The sequence below is a fragment of the Homarus americanus genome, unplaced genomic scaffold, assembly GCF_018991925.1.
Source record: "Homarus americanus isolate GMGI-L3 unplaced genomic scaffold, GMGI_Hamer_2.0 scaffold11022, whole genome shotgun sequence".
Taxonomy (NCBI): domain Eukaryota; kingdom Metazoa; phylum Arthropoda; class Malacostraca; order Decapoda; family Nephropidae; genus Homarus; species Homarus americanus.
In genome coordinates, this window is record NW_024737068.1 from 13,112,269 (window position 1) to 13,130,887 (window position 18,619).

At 36.5% G+C, this 18,619-nt stretch overlaps 2 protein-coding genes across 4 annotated transcripts in view; one reads left to right on the plus strand and one right to left on the minus strand.

The window, feature by feature from the left end:
- LOC121872974 (pseudouridine kinase-like) overlaps positions 1–18,619 on the minus strand; it is a 93,527-nt gene that overhangs the window by 7,930 nt on the left and 66,978 nt on the right. The gene's annotated exons all lie outside the window — the stretch shown is intronic.
- On the plus strand, positions 863–11,308 carry LOC121872977. 2 transcript variants are annotated; one of them, XM_042376161.1, is made up of 5 exons: positions 863–1,086; positions 3,430–3,552; positions 6,898–7,047; positions 9,828–9,932; positions 10,180–11,308. In XM_042376161.1, the coding sequence occupies exons 1-5, from the start codon at positions 936–938 to the stop codon at positions 10,305–10,307; spliced, it is 657 nt and encodes a 218-aa protein (XP_042232095.1). In that variant the 5' UTR covers positions 863–935; the 3' UTR covers positions 10,308–11,308. The 2 variants fall into 2 exon arrangements, with proteins under 2 accessions (XP_042232095.1, XP_042232094.1); XM_042376160.1 differs by lacking the exons at positions 863–1,086; positions 3,430–3,552 and adding an exon at positions 4,756–5,688.

Consider the following 18,619-nt stretch of genomic DNA (forward strand, 5'->3'; position numbering starts at 1 on the left):
AGCTGGCAACTCAAGGCCGTTTGTTTACTATAGTATGTAGTAAAAATTATGAATTAATGGTTCCCCGTTGCTTAATTATTGGTTGGGCTTTTACATTCATTCATAATTTTACCTGTGTACTACTGTATAGTAAACAAACGGCCTTGAGTTGCCAGCTGTCTCTACACATTATGATCATACAGAAGTATTATTACAGTGAATGTTCAAAATTCCTTTCATCTTTCTCAGTTGTCCCCCAAAAATGTAATATTGATTTACGTTGGAATAAAATATCAGTGAAACGACTACAACCCCATACAAATACACAAGGTAAAAAGACGAGGTCGTACTCTACCGCAATTCAAATTAATTTCACCACTGATTGGTTGAGAATTACTAATTTTCTTGTGAAAATTAGTATTAGTAGTCTTAAATATATCTGTCGACTTCGCTCCCCCAAAATTAATATGTAAATTACAGTTGCTGTGGCTTCCTTATGATGAAGATTTGATTACTTAAGAAATCCTTGCCTAAAATTCTGGTGATACAATTTTATTCAATAGACCGATTTACAGTACACGCCAATTTAAAAGTAAACATCATTTCTGTAAAACTAACTTGGCCCCTCCTTTGAAATAGTCTACCTGTAAATTTGGCAACGTCGCCTAATTAACCCGAGGTACTGGTTATATTGGTTTAAAGTTATTTATGCTACATTATTTTTTTTAATAACAAGTACCATATAAATCGTTACATTTGAATACTTAACGTAAATATCAACACCCATTCCTAGTAATACGCTGCAGCTTATATAGTGATTAAGAGGAAAACTAGACGGGATAATAGCGAGTGGTGGCAACTACACAGGGTGCTGTGAAACTTACCACAACACAGTAAACTGGAGTCGTGTTGTGGGGAGTGAGGATTGTTGGGCTGCTTGAAAAACACTGACCAAAATGAGTTCCTACGAGACTTTCGAGCCAACGACTTACCCATGGGGACCCTCCGTCTTCTTGTTATCATTTATTTCCATCATAATATCTTTCTGTTCGCCTTATTGGCTGGCGAATGACGGCGAGATGGAGGAAGGTCATTTCCTCAACACTGGTAAGTTACTGTCCCGTCTTTACCCTTTGTCATTGTCTCGTAAGTCATCTCAGTATACTTACAATAGGAATATACCAGGTTGCTTTATTAATAATTCACAAAATGCAGGTGATGATACACATGTTCACCTGGAGACTAGGAAACAACAAGTGCAATGAAGACCTATTCCTGAATCCCTCCTGGAAAATTCAGTTAGGATTGCAATTTATTTTAAAAGGTAATCTTCATTTGGAATCAATATAACATTAAATCTCGTTAAGAAATATTTGATAACCTATTAGTATACGGTACTGTAAAACAGTGGAACCGAATGTATTTACAGAAAAAACTTTTAGCTAGGATTACTGCACAGTATGTACTGTACTGTATATGCATCAATTCAATTTTCAATTTCAATTGTTTATTCCTTGATAGAGGAAGCGGGATCCTAGTGCTGTCACTAGGTACCCCTGTACAATGGCACCATAAGCATCTGGCAAGTGTGACAAGTATATACAGTATAAATATTATCAAGGGGCTAAGGAAGGAAGAATAACCGTAGCCGGTTATAACTGCATTACTTAGATCTTCTAATCCCCGAGACATTCTTCATTCTTCCTGTGGCATTTTCATAATGTACAGTACAGGTTAACTGTTAATAATAAAAATCACAAATTACACACACACACACATATACTGCACCTCAACCTTTGTTTTACAGTGTCAATAGACAAGATTCAAAGATAACACGTAAAAATAGAAAGAAATGTTAAATCCCTGACACTTCATATTGAGTATAAACAAATTATACCATGTGTGACATGTGCTACCAGCCAACATAAATTTTCTGCATTAAGGCCAAAACTTACATGCCAAGATAGCTCTTTATTAAATGCGGATTCAAAAGTCATCTCGTGGTTATGCACTGTTTATAATGGAGCAGATTCATCTATGTATGCTTGCCAACTCCCGGGATTTTCTAACGATTTCAGCAAAGTTAATTATCCTGGATTGTTGGCAGCATGGCCTTTAATAACCTCCAAATGATAATTTTAGGTTACATGACAAAGAGTTAAGTATACAGATCATTAAAAAGAAAACAGCCGATTTATTAATACAGATCTGATTTTGGCATAATCAATGATTTTTTTGGTTTAGCAATGCTTAACGTCCGTAAATGTTGGCTCTTTAAGGCCGATATATGGGAGTACATTAAACTCAAAATACAGTACAGGGTGTCCATAAATGATTACCCTGATTAAAGCATGAGGGCATACTGTTTTTAGGGTAATCACTTATGGACCACAATCCGTTGTGGTTGTTTTCAAAATAACTAGAAAGCGAAATTTTGCGTTTGGATTTTACCCTAACCTATAGTAAAATCTTGCTTCTGGTTATTTTGAAAAAACCACAACTCGTTGTGGGAGTACAGACTAGCTGTACTCACCCCTGAAGATGTGAATTACACGAAAGCGCTTGGGAACTTCGTGTTTTCTTCTTTCCTTGTGGTTATCAGCATATACCTAGATCACGCGCACCTACAGTGATTGACTTGCATATATATATATATATATATATATATATATATATATATATATATATATATATATATATATATATATATATAACATAATGAAGAAATAAGTTTGTAAAATGTACTTTAATACGCAGATTGTAACACTCACCTACCTACTGTATGGGGGGTGGGGGAGTTTCAACCGATATGTGTGATTTTGTGACACTACCATGTTGATGTTAATAATGTATTAATGCATTTCAACAACGAAAGTCACTAAGCGTGTATAACAGATTAGTTATTACACTAGTCACCAACAATTAAGAATTATGAAAGCTGTACTACAGTATACCTCTCGTGCAAACACCTTAATTGCATTTCCACCACGCCGGAAGGTGGTGGAATTTTACTTGCCATGTGGACGTGAATATACAGTATAGGAGAAGGTAAGAATACATTTGAAAAACAAAAGTGAGGTAGGATGAGTAGATGGAGTAATAAGATGTTATAGGATTATGTTAAAGGCTAACGCGGTAGCGATCACCGACACAGGGTAAAATGACACTGCTGTGCTCGAGCAGTCAGGACACGCCCAGAACCGTAAAAATAGGCCTTGATCCCCACACTTTCACATCAGCACTTCACTTTGCTAAACATTTTGGACATACAAAAGTAATGGAAGTTTCATTATTCACCAACAGGCTACCGAGTACCATACCTCTGACCCTAAAGAAAATGTATACTTTTATTTCACAGCACTGAATAACCTACGTGTACGATGCCAACCCACCGATAGGCGTATGTATGAGATCATTAACTCTGTGCTCGTCTCACTTTCCCTCCCGCAGGACTGTGGGAGGTATGCTTCACGCAGTACCATGACTACACCTACCGCTACGACAGGACCTACGATGGTTGCTACTGGACTCTCGACGAGGAGATGCATGTCATCGCGGACCAGGTTAGACGGCGTAAGTAACTACAGGTATCTTATAATTATCATTTCTGGGAGAGCACTACCTCTCGGAGGTACAGGTTGGACTCTGAAATATGCAGTTCTTTCCGCTGCACAATTTATGTTCACTTGATTCCATGTACACTTGTGCTCTGTGATTAATATTATGGCGATAGTAAAATTCATCCTACCTTCGTATTGGACGCGAACTAGCAAACGTAAATCGTCGACGAAATATTTTGGCACTTTTTCAAAATACCTTCATTGCCATATTTCCCTCGATTTGGACCAATTTTAATTTTTCTTCCCTCTCTAAGGGCAAATTTCCCCTAAAAGGGGAAAATTTTCCTGTACGACTACTGCTCGTGATTGTATATTGCATGTTCGCATCCATGTACCCTGTACACAGAAACTTAACTCTATGCATTTATTATTTGGTGACCTCGACTTGTGTTATTGTGGTGGTGTTTATCCAACCTATATCATCTTATCACGTGTCTGTAAACTTGTGCTATATGTGCCATACGCATTCAGGTAATGTTTTCTCTCTGTGCTTTATGTGCCATACGCGGTCATGTATGTTTTCCCCTTCTTATATGTGTTGGTGTTATCCACTGGTGAGTGTGTAAAATCAATCTTTCCTGCAATGTTAAAGGATCACATTGTATTTAAATCTTAAAAAGGCCCTAAGACTGTAAACGAGAAAAGAAAACAGCAAGACATTACAGGAAGCAGGGTAGGATCATTGTGGTGGGTCCCGACGAGTCCTCGGTGAGTCACACTACTCCCACAGTCGCACCTCCCTTGTTATGGCGGGCCACCCGGCCACGGAGGAGACGCGTTTAAATCCTCCCGCCTTGCTCAGCCAACACCCAGTTTCCTGCCGCGCTGTTGCCACGACGAGTTTCTAATACTTTGTGTATCGATTTATAAAAATCAATTATTTACATAGTATATTGTAAAGATAATTTAATTAAAAGATATATGGGTAAATTAAATTGGAATGCACAATGCTAGGGCAACAGAAACGAACTTTGGGAGGTTCGGAATTTGAAAATGAAAAGTGTTTTGAATTTGTACGCATACATCTTTTGTTTCAAAATTAGGGACACTTATACTAGAAAGATCAGCATGAATAAAAGATGTTATAAAAATATGTACCTAATCGTAAAATAAATTGTACTGTACCCTTGGTACTTCCAACCTTGGACAGGTGTGTGGAGTTTACTTGAGCCCCGAGAGAGGCTAGACACGTACGCGACAACGAACCTTCTCAAACAAAACATTGGGGTGGACTGTTCTGAAGAGTTCTCTGTTTTAAGACAACTTCGCTGCTCTTATGAAAGTGATTGATGCGTGTCTGAATGCATGAAATATTTGAAAATGCTCCTGGTACACGTTTAGTCAGTAAAATTTTGGGAATGAGCAGAAAAAGCACTAGAAGTCGGTAGGGTGTGGTAATGGTTCCTGGCGTGTGCTTTAGTGCAGCAAGACAGGAAGTGTGACACCCAATAGCACGAGATTTCACGCCAACCCAAGCAGACTGTGCTGTGAAAACATTACCTACACTGTGCACCACTGATATTGGTTGACTATCACAACACCAAAGTGATACTGTAAGTTTCTCCCCGTGACAACATCGAAAACCAGTTGAAACAACCAATCCGTTAATATAACAACAAATTGAAGAAAAAAAAAGTCTTGCCAGAAAAATCTAATAGAAGCATCTTGGACAATAGCACTGGTGTCGTATGTGGCCCAAATAATTGTTACCACGAGAAACTAAAAACTGCTGTGGGCTGGTGAGTGAGGAGGTGGGTTCAAGGGTGGTGGTGTGACAATATCGCTTAGGGCTGTGACAGGATGGTTGTGCCCCCAAGAGAGAGGCGCACCACAGCTGGTTGGTGGGCTATCGGCTTCAATGTCCTGGCTTTTGTGTTTATAGCCATTGCCATGTTCACCACTTATTGGCTGCAAGCGGAAAACAAGGCATATGGCACCGACATGGACAGAATAGGCTTGTGGACGCAGTGCTTCCGTAGTTTTACTGTGGATAAGGACGTGTATCGAGAGAGGTTCTTCGTTGGGTGCCGCTGGCTCTTCGACCCCTTCACTACAGGCTATGAAGACGTGCGGGAGATGCTACAGACGCGTAAGTTGCCACCTAGATCAAGCAAGTGTGGGATGAGGCGAGGTTGGTTCATAACTTTTTGTCTTGATATTCACAAATGCCTGGAAACTTGAATGTGTATTAACACAAGAGAAACCACAGTGGTGGCTGTACCCTAAATCTTGAGAACATCCCTTACACCTTATGGCAGGAGATAGTAGGCAGCTATCAAACAGGGAAATAGAACATAAGAACAAGAATGAAGGAAACTGCAGCGGTCCTATTGGCCCATACTGGGCAGTCCCATTTACACCCAACCCCTATTGCTCATATATCCATCCAACCTATGTTTGAAGCTATCCAGCGTATTCGAGTTAATGATGATATTTGGTAACTTGTTCCACTCGTCCACTACTCTATTTCCAAACCAATGTTTTACCTATTTATGCTGCTTATTATCATTGTACCTTTATCGTTCATGCAAAAAATGTGTAAACTTTTACTTTTTCGTCCGAGTTCGTTAACCTAAGTGGTACAAATTGGTTATCCGAGTTGGTATTTCATGGGCCGAACTGGGCTGCAACCCTCTAAGAGACAATCTTCATCCTCCACAAGCACAGATAAATTGTGACACGATACGTAACACAACGCGATAAGGACACCATTGAGAAACAATATGGCTTCTCCCCAGGTCCTCCTCCTTGAGCTAGCTCGAAAGCTTTAGGAAATTAATCAAAACCCATGATAGGTTTAAGAACCTATTGCACAGGTCATAGATACACGACTGTGAATAGTGAAGGCTGTTAAAAAGGGGAGCTTTCAAGCCTATAATGAAGGTCATAAAATCCACAATATAAGGCTCCATCGTTTATTAAAAATTAAAGCGATCAAAGAACAACACCAAGTACGCACTGACAAACAAGAATTTTTGGCAGAACATTTGTGGTAAAGAATAAATTTCTTCACATACAAAACACAGAGACTTGCTTTAAGTGTCATGCGAACAGTTTTTTGCCCTGTTTTTACTCAGCCATTTCCTTCATGCCCTACCCACTACAGGTGATTTATGATCGTTGGTCGAGAAAAAGAAAGTACCATATAATGAAAATAAAAAGCTGTATTGATTTTATTAGTAATATCCAAAGTATAACTGTGAAAAATCCGCCTTTATCATTAAAACTTGTACACATTTACCCCCCCCCCCCAAAAAAAACTCAGATGATAACAGCGATGTTTACATTCTTCTTGCAGCGTTCTTTGTGACAGTGCAAGTGTTCTTCACCTTCTGCTTCACCCTGTCGCTGATTGGAGCAGCACTTACAGGTATCCTGGTTCTCTGCCCTGGTGAGGACTTTGAGAGGTCTGTTCTCAAGATTGCCTACATTGATCTCTTCATCTCCTGTAAGTTGCTCCTCCATCCCAGGTTTATTCATGGTAGAAAAACTGTTGGTACAGTACTGACAACTAAACAATGATTTAACTTGTGTAATTTATTCAAGGGTGACCATCTGCTGTTTTGTTGATCTATTAATGACATGTACGTTTGTATGAAATCTTAGGTATTGTATCATTTTAATCACTTGTACAGTATAATAAACTAAACTCCTTCAAGTACAACAGTATTTTACAACAAACTCGATTCGATGTACGTTATAAACTTAGTTAACATTAAACTTGGTAGTGCTAAAGCATTTAGGTGGTCTCAAGTTTATCATGTCTAACTACAGAACAGTACTATAGTGTACAGTAGTTATAATCAATACTCTGTCTCCTGCTTCATGAGGGATGGATAGTATTGGAACGTGGGCGAATTGATTTTGTGAATGGGCTCATGTTGAATAAATTAATGTTGTGAGTAATAGTGTTGAGTAAATCAATGTTGTGGGTAATAGTGTTGACTAGATTAATAGTGTTGAGTAAATTAATGTTGTGAGTAATAGTGTTGAGTAAATTATGTTGTGAGTAATAGTGTTGAGTAAATTATGTTGTGAGTAATAGTGTTGACTAGATTAATGTTATGAGTAATAGTGTTGAGTAAATTATGTTGTGAGTAATAGTGTTGAGTAAATTATGTTCTGAGTAATAGTGTTGACTAAATTAATGTTGTGAGTAATAGTGTTGACTAAATTATGTTGTGAGTAATAGTGTTGAGTAAATTAATGTTGTGAGTAATAGTGTTGAGTAAATTAATGTTGTGAGTAATAGTGTTGAGAAAATTAATATGAGTAGTATTGATAAAAAATTCTGGTTGTTTTACTGTACAGTATGCGACATGTTGCAAGTGTTATTATACAGCTGTAGATACAGTATTGTCGTGAGCATTGTCTTGAGTTGTATTTTTTCAAGTTCTGTGAATAATGTTCTATCTGTTGTGTGTGAGGAATGTTGTGCATGACTGTGTTGAAGAATGGGTGTGTAGTGTGTCAAGTAGATATTTGGAGTGTTGCGAGTGGTTGTCAGAGAGTGCTGTAAGGTGCGTTTTTGAGGTGGTGGCAAGTTGAAACTGCCATAAACGATGATGAGGTGAGACTCAATGTTTTTGTGTTAAAAATGTTGCAAGTGATGTGGGTAATCTAATGTTGAACAAGCTACTCTAAACATTTTTGTTGAACATACAGTATGTGGGGTTATGTTGAAGGTATTGTATAGTATGTGGGGTTGAGTTGAAGGTATTGTGTAGTATATGTGTGGTGTTGAAGGTATTGTAAAGTAGCTATGTGGTATTGCATAGTATATATGTGGTGTTGTGTTGAAGGTGTTTATAGTACAGTGGTCCCTCGGTTAACGAACACAATTCGTTCCAGAGGGTCGTTTGTTAACTAAATCCATTGTTTCAGTGGGATATTGGGTAATAGGTTCCAGCTCACCGAAAAGTACATACGGTACAAAGTAAAAAAAAAAAGTAGTAAAGTACACTTACTTTGAGGTGTGTATGTAGAAGGCTCCTGGTTGATGATAATGAAGGGAATTAGAAGTGGGGGTGGAGGAGAAGGGAGAAGAGAAGGAAGTGGGAATGGAGGAGAAATCACCTTCCAGGGGACCCTTTGATGCCGTCATCTCACCAATAAAATTTTAAGTTTAGTAGGCGTAAGTCAAGATTATTTTATTTAAATCAACACTGCAATTTGCTATATATTATCAATATGTTAACTAAATTTCAGAATGACCAATAATTTAAATGAAAAATGCAAAAATATTCAAGACACCAACAAAATAGATGTTCACTTTACTGTCAACAGAGCCCAACTGATGCCTTGTGGCCGAGTCAAGCATCTGATGGGCGCACAAAAAATTAGTTCCCTGTACTGCATATATTATCAATATGTAATAAATGTTAAAATGACTCATAATTTTAATATAAAAAATGCAAAGATATTAAAGAGCACAACTTTATTGATATTTTCTCGCTGGAAACGAATGTAAACATAGAACAGATTACTGAATTGGCAGACTAGCCCATCAACTGATGCTCACAACAAAATGTGATGTTCGTAAGGATTTTGTTAATCGAATTTTGTTCGTTAACCGAATTGAAGATTCTTATGGAAGGTAATTCGTTAACCGAGGGACCACTGTATGTGGTGGCGTGTTGAAGGTATTATACAGTAGCTGTGGCGACCTGTGATAAAATGGTCAGCATGTTCGCCTCGCATGTGAGCGGACCTGGGTTTGATCCCCGGGCAGGGTGAAACTTTTGGGCAAGTTTCTTTACCCCATATGCCTCTGTATACCCAGCAGTAATTGGGAACCTGGATGTAAATCGATTTGCAGATCATGTTCCGGGGTAATGGCTAGCCAGGGCAGTTGGCGAGTTGTCCGGTCTTCTCGGACTATTCCTTGACACTGGGTCATGCAACTCATTAACTTAGGATGTGGTTTATGTGTTGGCGACAACTTCTACACCTTAAACAAATTCACGCCTAGGTGTTCCTTGGGCCGCTGGGCCAGCCATCCTCGTTACACGAGGGGCAACCATTATTTACAGTACGGTAGTTATGTGGAATTGTGTTGGAAGAAAGGTAAAGGTATTACATTTGTTGTACTGAAGTTGTTGCAAGTGGTGAAGATGTAAATATTGTATAGTGTTAAAAAAAAAGGTACATATACAATACTAAGTGGTGTTGTGTTAAAAATTTATTTGTTTTCTTTTTAAGAAGTATTACGTGGTCTTGTGCCGGCAGGGGTGTTCGGGTTCCTGGCTGTCATAATCTTTGGAGTGATGGGTGACAACAGAGACTGGATGCCTCATTGGGACCACAACCACCTCTCTTGGTCCTTTGGTCTAGGTAAATATACTATCTCCCATAAAAATTCTGCCACTAATATTTACTGTACTGTACATAGGAAATTATGAATAATGCTATGATAAAATAAGGTTAGCTAATACTTTCCTGGTGATATCCTGATATCCCCCCCTACAAATAATAATAATAATAACAATCAGATTACAGTATGGCTTATGTATGGTATGTAACTTCACATGAATAAAGTTTTCACTCGATTCTGTCAGTAAAACATATCTTTTTTGGACAGCTGTTGTAGGTGTGGTAGCAGAGTTCGTGGCAGCAGTACTGTTCTGGGTGGAGTACCGTATCCAGAAACGAAAAGAGTCTTACCGCCAAAGTCATGGAGTCTTTACTCTTGAGGGAACCAAAGCATAAATTATCTTTGACTACATGCTCAAAATAACCTATTGATTCCAGGAACCAGACTAATGAAAATCTCAGCATTCTGTAATACCTGAAGGCTTACAGTATAAATCTCAGATTTATGAATGGGTGATAGGTCCATCATGCCATAAATCTTGATTCGCTCATCATTCTTAACCAGTCTATGCTGTAAAATAACGTCATTTGACTTGACATATCTTTAACTTGTTCTAAAAACAAAGATATTACATGACTGTATTGCATCACTGATTTAGAATGCAGTTGCCAATTCAGACTTGTAATGTGTTTGCCTTAAAAGTTAGTTACAGTGACAAGAAAAAATCTTAAATAGTTTAAGAGTTCATATTTGGATTTTATCTAACCCGTCTGAAACAGAATACAGTAGAAACAAAAAATTAAATATCAAAACAAATTTAAGGTAAATAGGATTAGTACAATACCAATTTTCTGAAAAATTACCATGGGTCATGTAGATATATAAGTTAAATATAGCTTGAATTGTAGATACTGTACAGTATCTGAAACCAAAGTAGATTAAGTTAAGACATGCAAATATATACTTTGCATAATTTTTAATATACAGTACTGTATCTAAATACAGTATTCTAAATATCTCCTTTAACAAGCATTTTGATCTTTACTGTAATTTTTTTTTTTTTTTTTTTTTAATCAATCATTAAAGTTAACTTAATTATTTTAATTAAATTCTTAAGTATTCTACCAGTCCTGTACCGTGCAGTACTAACGAGGCATTTTCAGTGTCGCAAAATGCATTTACCTACTTGGTGTACTGCACTTCTTGAATCCACAAAAGATATAGGTAGTATTTTAGTTTCTTTCTAATTTTTAGATCATAAATATATCTGGGTATATTACAGTCACTCAAAAAACTACCTCTACTTGGGGTTATGGTAGGGTTGCCAAAATCCCTTTTTTTGTCAAATTTTATATTTTTTGTATTTATTTATTTTTATTTTATTTATTTTGTTTTTCAACACAATTTTGTATAGTTTTTTGAGTGATTTCCAACAAGATATCTTGGATTTTCTGCACCTGCTATTTACAGTACGGTACTTAAGTTTTGCATTGATTCTTCCGCTTTCCTTCCGTCCATAATGCTGTGACTGGTTAAACATGTGTATATAGTAATCTTATTATTCTTCTTTACTTTTAAGTCACATTATCGCATTGCTGTGAATTTTAACCATGGTAAAACTTACTCCGTCCATATGGTAACTAGAGCTAAGCATTCCGCCCATGTAGGTGTTGATGGAGCAGTGGTAACGTGCATAACTCTCACCAACAATGTATGTCAAGGGTTTGAGCCTCAGCCTAGACACATGAGACAGGTGCTATCCAGTGTAACACTACCAAACATCACAGCTTTTCCAGTCCCTGGTTTCCTCCTGTACTAAAACTGGATAGCCCACCCAAATGGCTAGTAAGCTGATAAGTGGCAAAAATTAATATATATATATATATATATATATATATATTTTGGTCCCTCGGTTAACGAACACAATTCGTTCCAGAAGGTCGTTCGTTAACCAAAACCATTGTTTCAATGGGATTTTGGGTAATTGGTTCCAGCTCACCGAAAATTACATGCAAACTAAAAATAAATGCAGTAAAGTACACTTACTTTGAGGTGTGTATGTAGAAGGCTCCCGGTTGATGATGGGAATTAGAAGTGGGGGTGGAGGAGAAGAGAGAAAAGAAGGAAGAGGAGGTGAAAGAGAAATCACCCCATGCTTGATGCCGTCCTTTCACCCATAAAATTTTAAGTTCACTTGGTGTAATTCAAGATTATTTTCTTTAAATCAACACTGCACTGCACTATATATTGTCAATGTGTAAAATAAATTTCAGAATGACCAATAATTGTACTGTAAAAACGTAAAAGTAGTTTATGTTCAAGAGAGCCACAAGCAAGATGTTACCTCCACTGACCAGAGTCAGTGGGTGAGTCAAGTGGCTGATTGGCACACCAAAAACTAGTTTCCTGTACTGCAATTATGTTAAATAAGTGTTAAAATGACTAAAAATTTTAATATAAAACTATTTAATATAAAATTATTGAATAGCACAACCTTTTTGATATTTACTCAAATGGGAACGAATTTAAGCCCTAGAACTGATTACTGGACTAATTTTCCAGTTGATGCGCAAGCGAAAACATGTGGACATGATTTCGTAAAAATTTTGTTTACCAAATTTTTTTCGTTAACCGAATTGAAGATTCTTATGGAAGGTAATTCGCTAACCAAAATTTTGTTAACCGAGGGATCACCATATATATATATATATATATATATATATATATATATATATATATATATATATATATATATATATATATATATATATATATATATATATATATATATATATATTAACTGCAATTGTAAACAAGCCCATTGTTATGAACAATTCATCTGTATTTCACTCAAACTTCCTGTACAAGCAACTATTAATCACAAACGATATCAGCACAAAAAGGAAACATTAGTGCCAACTTCATCTATAGTGTTTGGGATCAGGTTTATATTTTTCTTACCAATGTGATTAGAAAATACCTACAATAAAATAAATTTATCAACTTAAGTGATTCACTTCTCCTAAATCATTCTTTTCTTTTTTTACAAATATACATTTTGTAGACAATCTGCTTGTTAGGGGGAAAGTTTTTGGATTTTTATTTTATTTTTTTCTTATGGGGATTAGCCCACCCGAGCACAGATCACTGACCCACATCGGGGCCTGGGGGGGGGGGGGTGAAATGGAATAACAATAATAATTCAGATAAGAAAAATTTATAATAAAAAATAAAAACAATAAAATATTATAAAATAACAATACAATAATAAAGAAACACAAAAATGAAAAAAAAGATCAAAGTGAGAAACAATATATTTAAGCTACACATCTTGCACATTGCTGTATTTATTTAAGCACACCACTGTACAGCTGCTCCCTGACGGGTTAGGGACCAACATCCAGGTTGTAAGTCGGAAATGCTTAAATAACATAGAAAATCGAAAATGGGGGTCTCTTTTTTTCACAAAACACTCACTTTTAAGCTTGCCAGCCATTTTAAAGTGAAGTACATATGAAAATTTTGTCTACTGACTTTGGGACTCGAAAATATGTAATTTGACCAAATTTTGGTACGACTGAGGCAGGTCATAAGTGCGGGTGGACATACGTCTAGTAGGTCGTAAGTCGGGGAGGAGCTGTACATGTACATGGAATTTGGGCAAATTTTAATTAAAAAAAAAATTTTACCAATATTTTTGGCAAAATTTTAAAAATTACATCGCGTGGATTCTCTGTGGTAGCCAAAGGAGGTTGGAAGGCTGCTCTCCTCCCCAGTTGCCAGCAACCACCACAACAATGGTGCTGCTCAGAATTCTTTCTCCAGCTTGTGTTCAGGACTGTATTTGCCCTGATGGAATTATGGTTGATTTATTGAGATTATCAAAACAAAAAAAAGCAATATAAAAAACGTCAAATTATAAACAATTATTTCATATGGATTCTAGTGGTAGCTACAAGATGGCTGCCTGCCCGGCTCACCTCATCAGCTTATACCAGGCCCACAACAACAATGGCATTGCTCAGTTTGAATTCTTCCCCAGTTTGTGTTCGGTTATGCATCTTTGTTACTTTGTATCCATATTAAAGATGTGCAGAAAAATACCATTGCGTTCAAGTGAAACCAGTGGTGATAAAAGATTCCATAAAGAAATTACATTGGACATGAAACTTGATGTTTTAAGATGGTAACTCGGATCCCACAACTTCACCTCCTGGAACACTCGACATCATTTCTGATCAGTAAAATTAGAGTGTTTTGTTCAATTATTATCATTTTACATTATGAATGACTCTTTTGTATATGGTTAAAACCATCTAATTTCACACATTTTTGGGCCTCAAAATTTTTCCGTAAGAACACACCAACTTTTATACTGGTAGTATAGTATATGGAAAAATTGGTTTTTGCGTTAAAGAAAGATTTTCAGGAACGGAACCCTTCCATAACCTGGGGTATGTCTGTATACATTATACTGTACTCACCAGCAGATGCTGTTGTCTTGAGCATATGATGCAAGTAGGCCAAATGGTGATATGATGATACAGGATGGCCTGCTTTGTCCTGCCTGTACCATCTACTGCAGCAAAAGCCACTGCCACTCTCCTCTCCCTCAATGAATGAGTGATTGTACATGCACTGTATACTATACATAAACCTCTACAGTACACAGTACAGGCTAGGCATACACTGTCCATTGCTATTTACATTGCTTTCACACTTACTGAATGTACAGCACAGTAGGCTATACAATACGTAATTATAATCACTTTTTACATTTTAACACTGTCTTCTTGGCCGATTGTGTCCTGGTACAGTATTGCATAAAACAAATTGTATGCAAAAACAGCAGGGAGCAAGGGAACAACCCTGTACAATGACAGCAGAATATAAACTGTGTGAGCCTACGACCTAAGTTACCCAAGCAGCTAACCCACCCACACACCCAGCATGTGGGTATGCGTAGAAGCATGGTGCAGTCTCTCTGAACTCCTTCGGGTCAGGAAGTGTCTCTGAATAACCACACGACGGTACTCACGGTCTGTCAGGTGGTGTAACGACTGTGAATGGCCCTTAGAACGACACACACACACACACACGTGTATTATATTATAAATATGATAGCAGGCACAATGCAATATTGTTGAAAACTTAAGTATTAATGTTTAAGTGATACAGTGGTTCAACGAAAAAGTATAGGCTTACTTTTATATGCAGTACCTGTATTTTGAAATGCGTCTATAACAAAGCATAAGTGCCAGGTACAGCTTACCCATTTGGTGTACTTTCCTGCACTTGGTAAAAGTATCACAGCACCTAAAGCACCAATTTCTACCCCAAGACAATTAATATGAAAAACATAAGCAACATGGTGGTAACAGTTTTGATTTTCTAATCAATATCTAACTCAAATGCTCTGGAGCATTTCAACCAAAGCCTACAGAATATTTTGTTTGTAGAAATAAATAACATGAAGATTTGGCTCCTCAACTTATTTAACTTTTAAGGTAACCACCCTAAAGTTAGACTATCCCCTCTAGGTAGCTATAGGGTGTTTAATCATCAGCAGTAGCAGGTCCAGCTGAAGCATAAGGGGGGGATATCCACGAAAAAGGGTGCCATATAGCTTTTTTTTCCAAATGCACGTACCAAATAATTATGACTATTTTATGCTTTAGTAACGTAGGAAAAAAATATTACTTACATATTTTAGAATGTGTACTTGAAAATACTGTATTTTCAAGTTCACATTACTCTGGACAACCAATAGCCTTTTACGGAAATTTCGCTTGAAAATAAATGCAAATTGAATTTAAGTAAAAATGCGCCCCAAACAATGCACTAATGCAAAAAAAAAATTGAGAACGTCAGCAGGTACCCTAAGGATACATTGAGGAACCCCCAAGCTTTCTTTGTTCTACACTCGGTACTTTACAGTACTGTACTTAATATTAAAAAAACAAGAAACAAAACATGGACTGACGAATGGAAGGATTCAAATCAACATGCACCGCTACACAAACTTTGAGGGTACAAATATTTATACTAAAATAGCTGGTGGTACAGAGGTAGGCCATGTATATCTTTTCCCGGAACAAATGTGAGCAGGAGGTTATCCAGTGTGACTCTACCAAACATCAAATATTTTCTCCTGTACTAACACAACACTGGAAAATACTGTAAAGGACAAACTCAGCACAATGAGGGATTAAGCAAGCCGCCACCACTTCTTTTTTTCCGTCAGAGTTAAATTAATCATTATGTGAAGGCTGTCGTACAAAAATCCCCTTTACATATACTAAGCCAAATACTTTAAAGACTAATTAACCATACCCCGTATAATCTTTTTAATATAAAACTAGGGGAAAATCTGACAACGAAGACAAGGTTTTCGTAAATCGCTGGTTCAGACTTGTTTCTGAGTGTATCATATTAAGATATTAAAATATTTTTTCGACGTGGTTATATGGTTAAACGCTTATGACATACGCCTAGACATTATTTAGTAGAAGGATCAATTCATAATTATAATTTTAAAATGTATGTTTATGGTCTTTGGAATACAGTACTGTTGTCTGCTACAAGGAGAAAGCCAACTTCCTGTCAGGTTCAGGTGTTGTAATTGAAGCATACAAGGTACTCGTATAATACTGTCGAATGAAAATTTGCATTCTAGATATATCCCAATATAGTACTTCACAGTGTTTTACCTTTATAACCTTAAATCTGTTAACATATGTTAAAGTGGACAGTTTTTTTTTATTAATTGATCTGTTAATGTAGTCTTTGAAGCACTAATGCAATATATTGGCATGTATACTGTACTTATACCCAAAGACCACTGGTAACACTCTCTATTTACTTTGAAATATTTATATGTCCGCAATGCATAATTGTGTTGGACAAAATACCAGCAATTAACCAGTAAGTTACCGCACTTACTAGCAACTCTCAGTGGCAACAAGTAGAAGAAACATTGCTCCCTGCCCAAGCTATTTCCGGATCAAGCTGTGTTGGATGGATTGCACAATGCCCAACACTCTCCTTTCACTTGTGTAAATGTCTTCCTAAAATTTCCTTTTTTTTAGTATATTTTTGTTACTAAAGAGTTCATTTCTCGTCTATCAAATATTTAAAACAAAATAAATACATATTAAGCATTCACGTACTGTACAGTATTGCAGTCACTCGACAATGCTGACCGCCTCCTCGACATTTTCTCAGTTTGACATTTGCCTACAAAGATCAGAAGCCAAGCAACTCTCAAACTTTCCCCTCTTAATAAGATAATCGGATTTACGCAAGTTATTTTCTGTTTTAATAAGGTTTGTGATGCTTGTTTGAGTTTAGTTAACAAACTACTTGATAGCTTAATAAAACTGGTGATAAACAGTAGTATACAAATTTGGCATATAACTTAAAAAAAACTGGGTAAACAACAAGCAGAAATCGTGTCATAAAAACGCGGCCACTGATATATAAAAGCCTGGTGCTTATTCAAGTGACGTTGACTTTGACCATTTGACTCCAAAATTTAATTGTGTCAACAAGACCTGGCTGATGACCTACCTGTAAAGGAAATGTTACAAACGAGGACCTCACAGAGATATTACTGAGTAGGGGATGTCCTTGACCTTTGACCATTTACCCCATATTAAGAGGCTTTTGTGTATCACTGTGGGTAGCGCCTCGTAAAATTCGGTGAAGGCACGACTTATGAAAGAAACATTAAGGTGTAGAAGTCTAAACATTAAAAGGACAACTCTATTTGTAAAAAAGTTATAGCCATCAATAGCAAGAGGCCCACGAGACCTTTATGTCCATTTTGAGACCTTGTACGACATTTTCTTAAAGTTTTAGCAGAATTCGGTAAGAAGTTGTGGAAAAGATGTGTGAAGTCGTCCAGTTTCTATCTACGGTGTCGAATCCAGAAAAAAAGTCACAGATAAAAGGGCACGGAAAAAACTTAACCTAACCTACGTGCAATGCCATCATATATATATATATATATATATATATATATATATATATATATATATATATATATATATATATATATATATATATATATATATATACAAGTAAATCACTGTAGGTGCACGTGATCTAGGTATATGCTGATAACCTTGTGGTTATCAGCATATATATATATATATATATATATATATATATATATATATATATATATATATATATATATATATATTGTGTTGTCATTTTTCTTCATACGCTAAATATTGTAGTGAACAATGAAAAATTACATTTATGCTGGTTCTTTACAAATGTTGACATCCCCTATGTGTGATATTGTTAAAAATTAACAAATAAATCCGGTTTAATGTAGGCTGCTTACAAGAAAAAATAAACGCATCTCATTGTTAGGTAACAACTTCCACTTATGTTCAATACTACCAAAGATGTTCTTTGATATTACTGTACAAGCTTACAGGGACGCTATATCCTTTTCGGGTACTTCATATCACAGTCATTCGACGTACTCGTATCAAGAGAGATTTTCCTTTCAATATTCACTCCAAAAGAGAAAGGCAATTCACACATTTCTTTCAAGAGGCAATTTATATACATCAAGATTGACATTTGTTTACATATTTACACCAAGAACATTTATTGTACTTATATCAAAAGTGAAAGTTAGTTTACGTACTCACACCGAGGTTCAGGTATTTTGCGTATTCAAATTAGGACA

Excerpts from the sequence above, each read along its gene's own strand:
- LOC121872977 (XM_042376160.1), top strand. The coding sequence starts at position 5,400 with ATGGTTGTGCCCCCAAGAGAGAGGCGCACCACAGCTGGTTGGTGGGCT. Across the intron at positions 5,689-6,897 it reads GCGGGAGATGCTACAGACGC|CGTTCTTTGTGACAGTGCAA; the intron begins GTAAGTTGCCAC and ends TTCTTCTTGCAG. Across the intron at positions 9,933-10,179 it reads CTCTTGGTCCTTTGGTCTAG|CTGTTGTAGGTGTGGTAGCA; the intron begins GTAAATATACTA and ends TTTTTTGGACAG.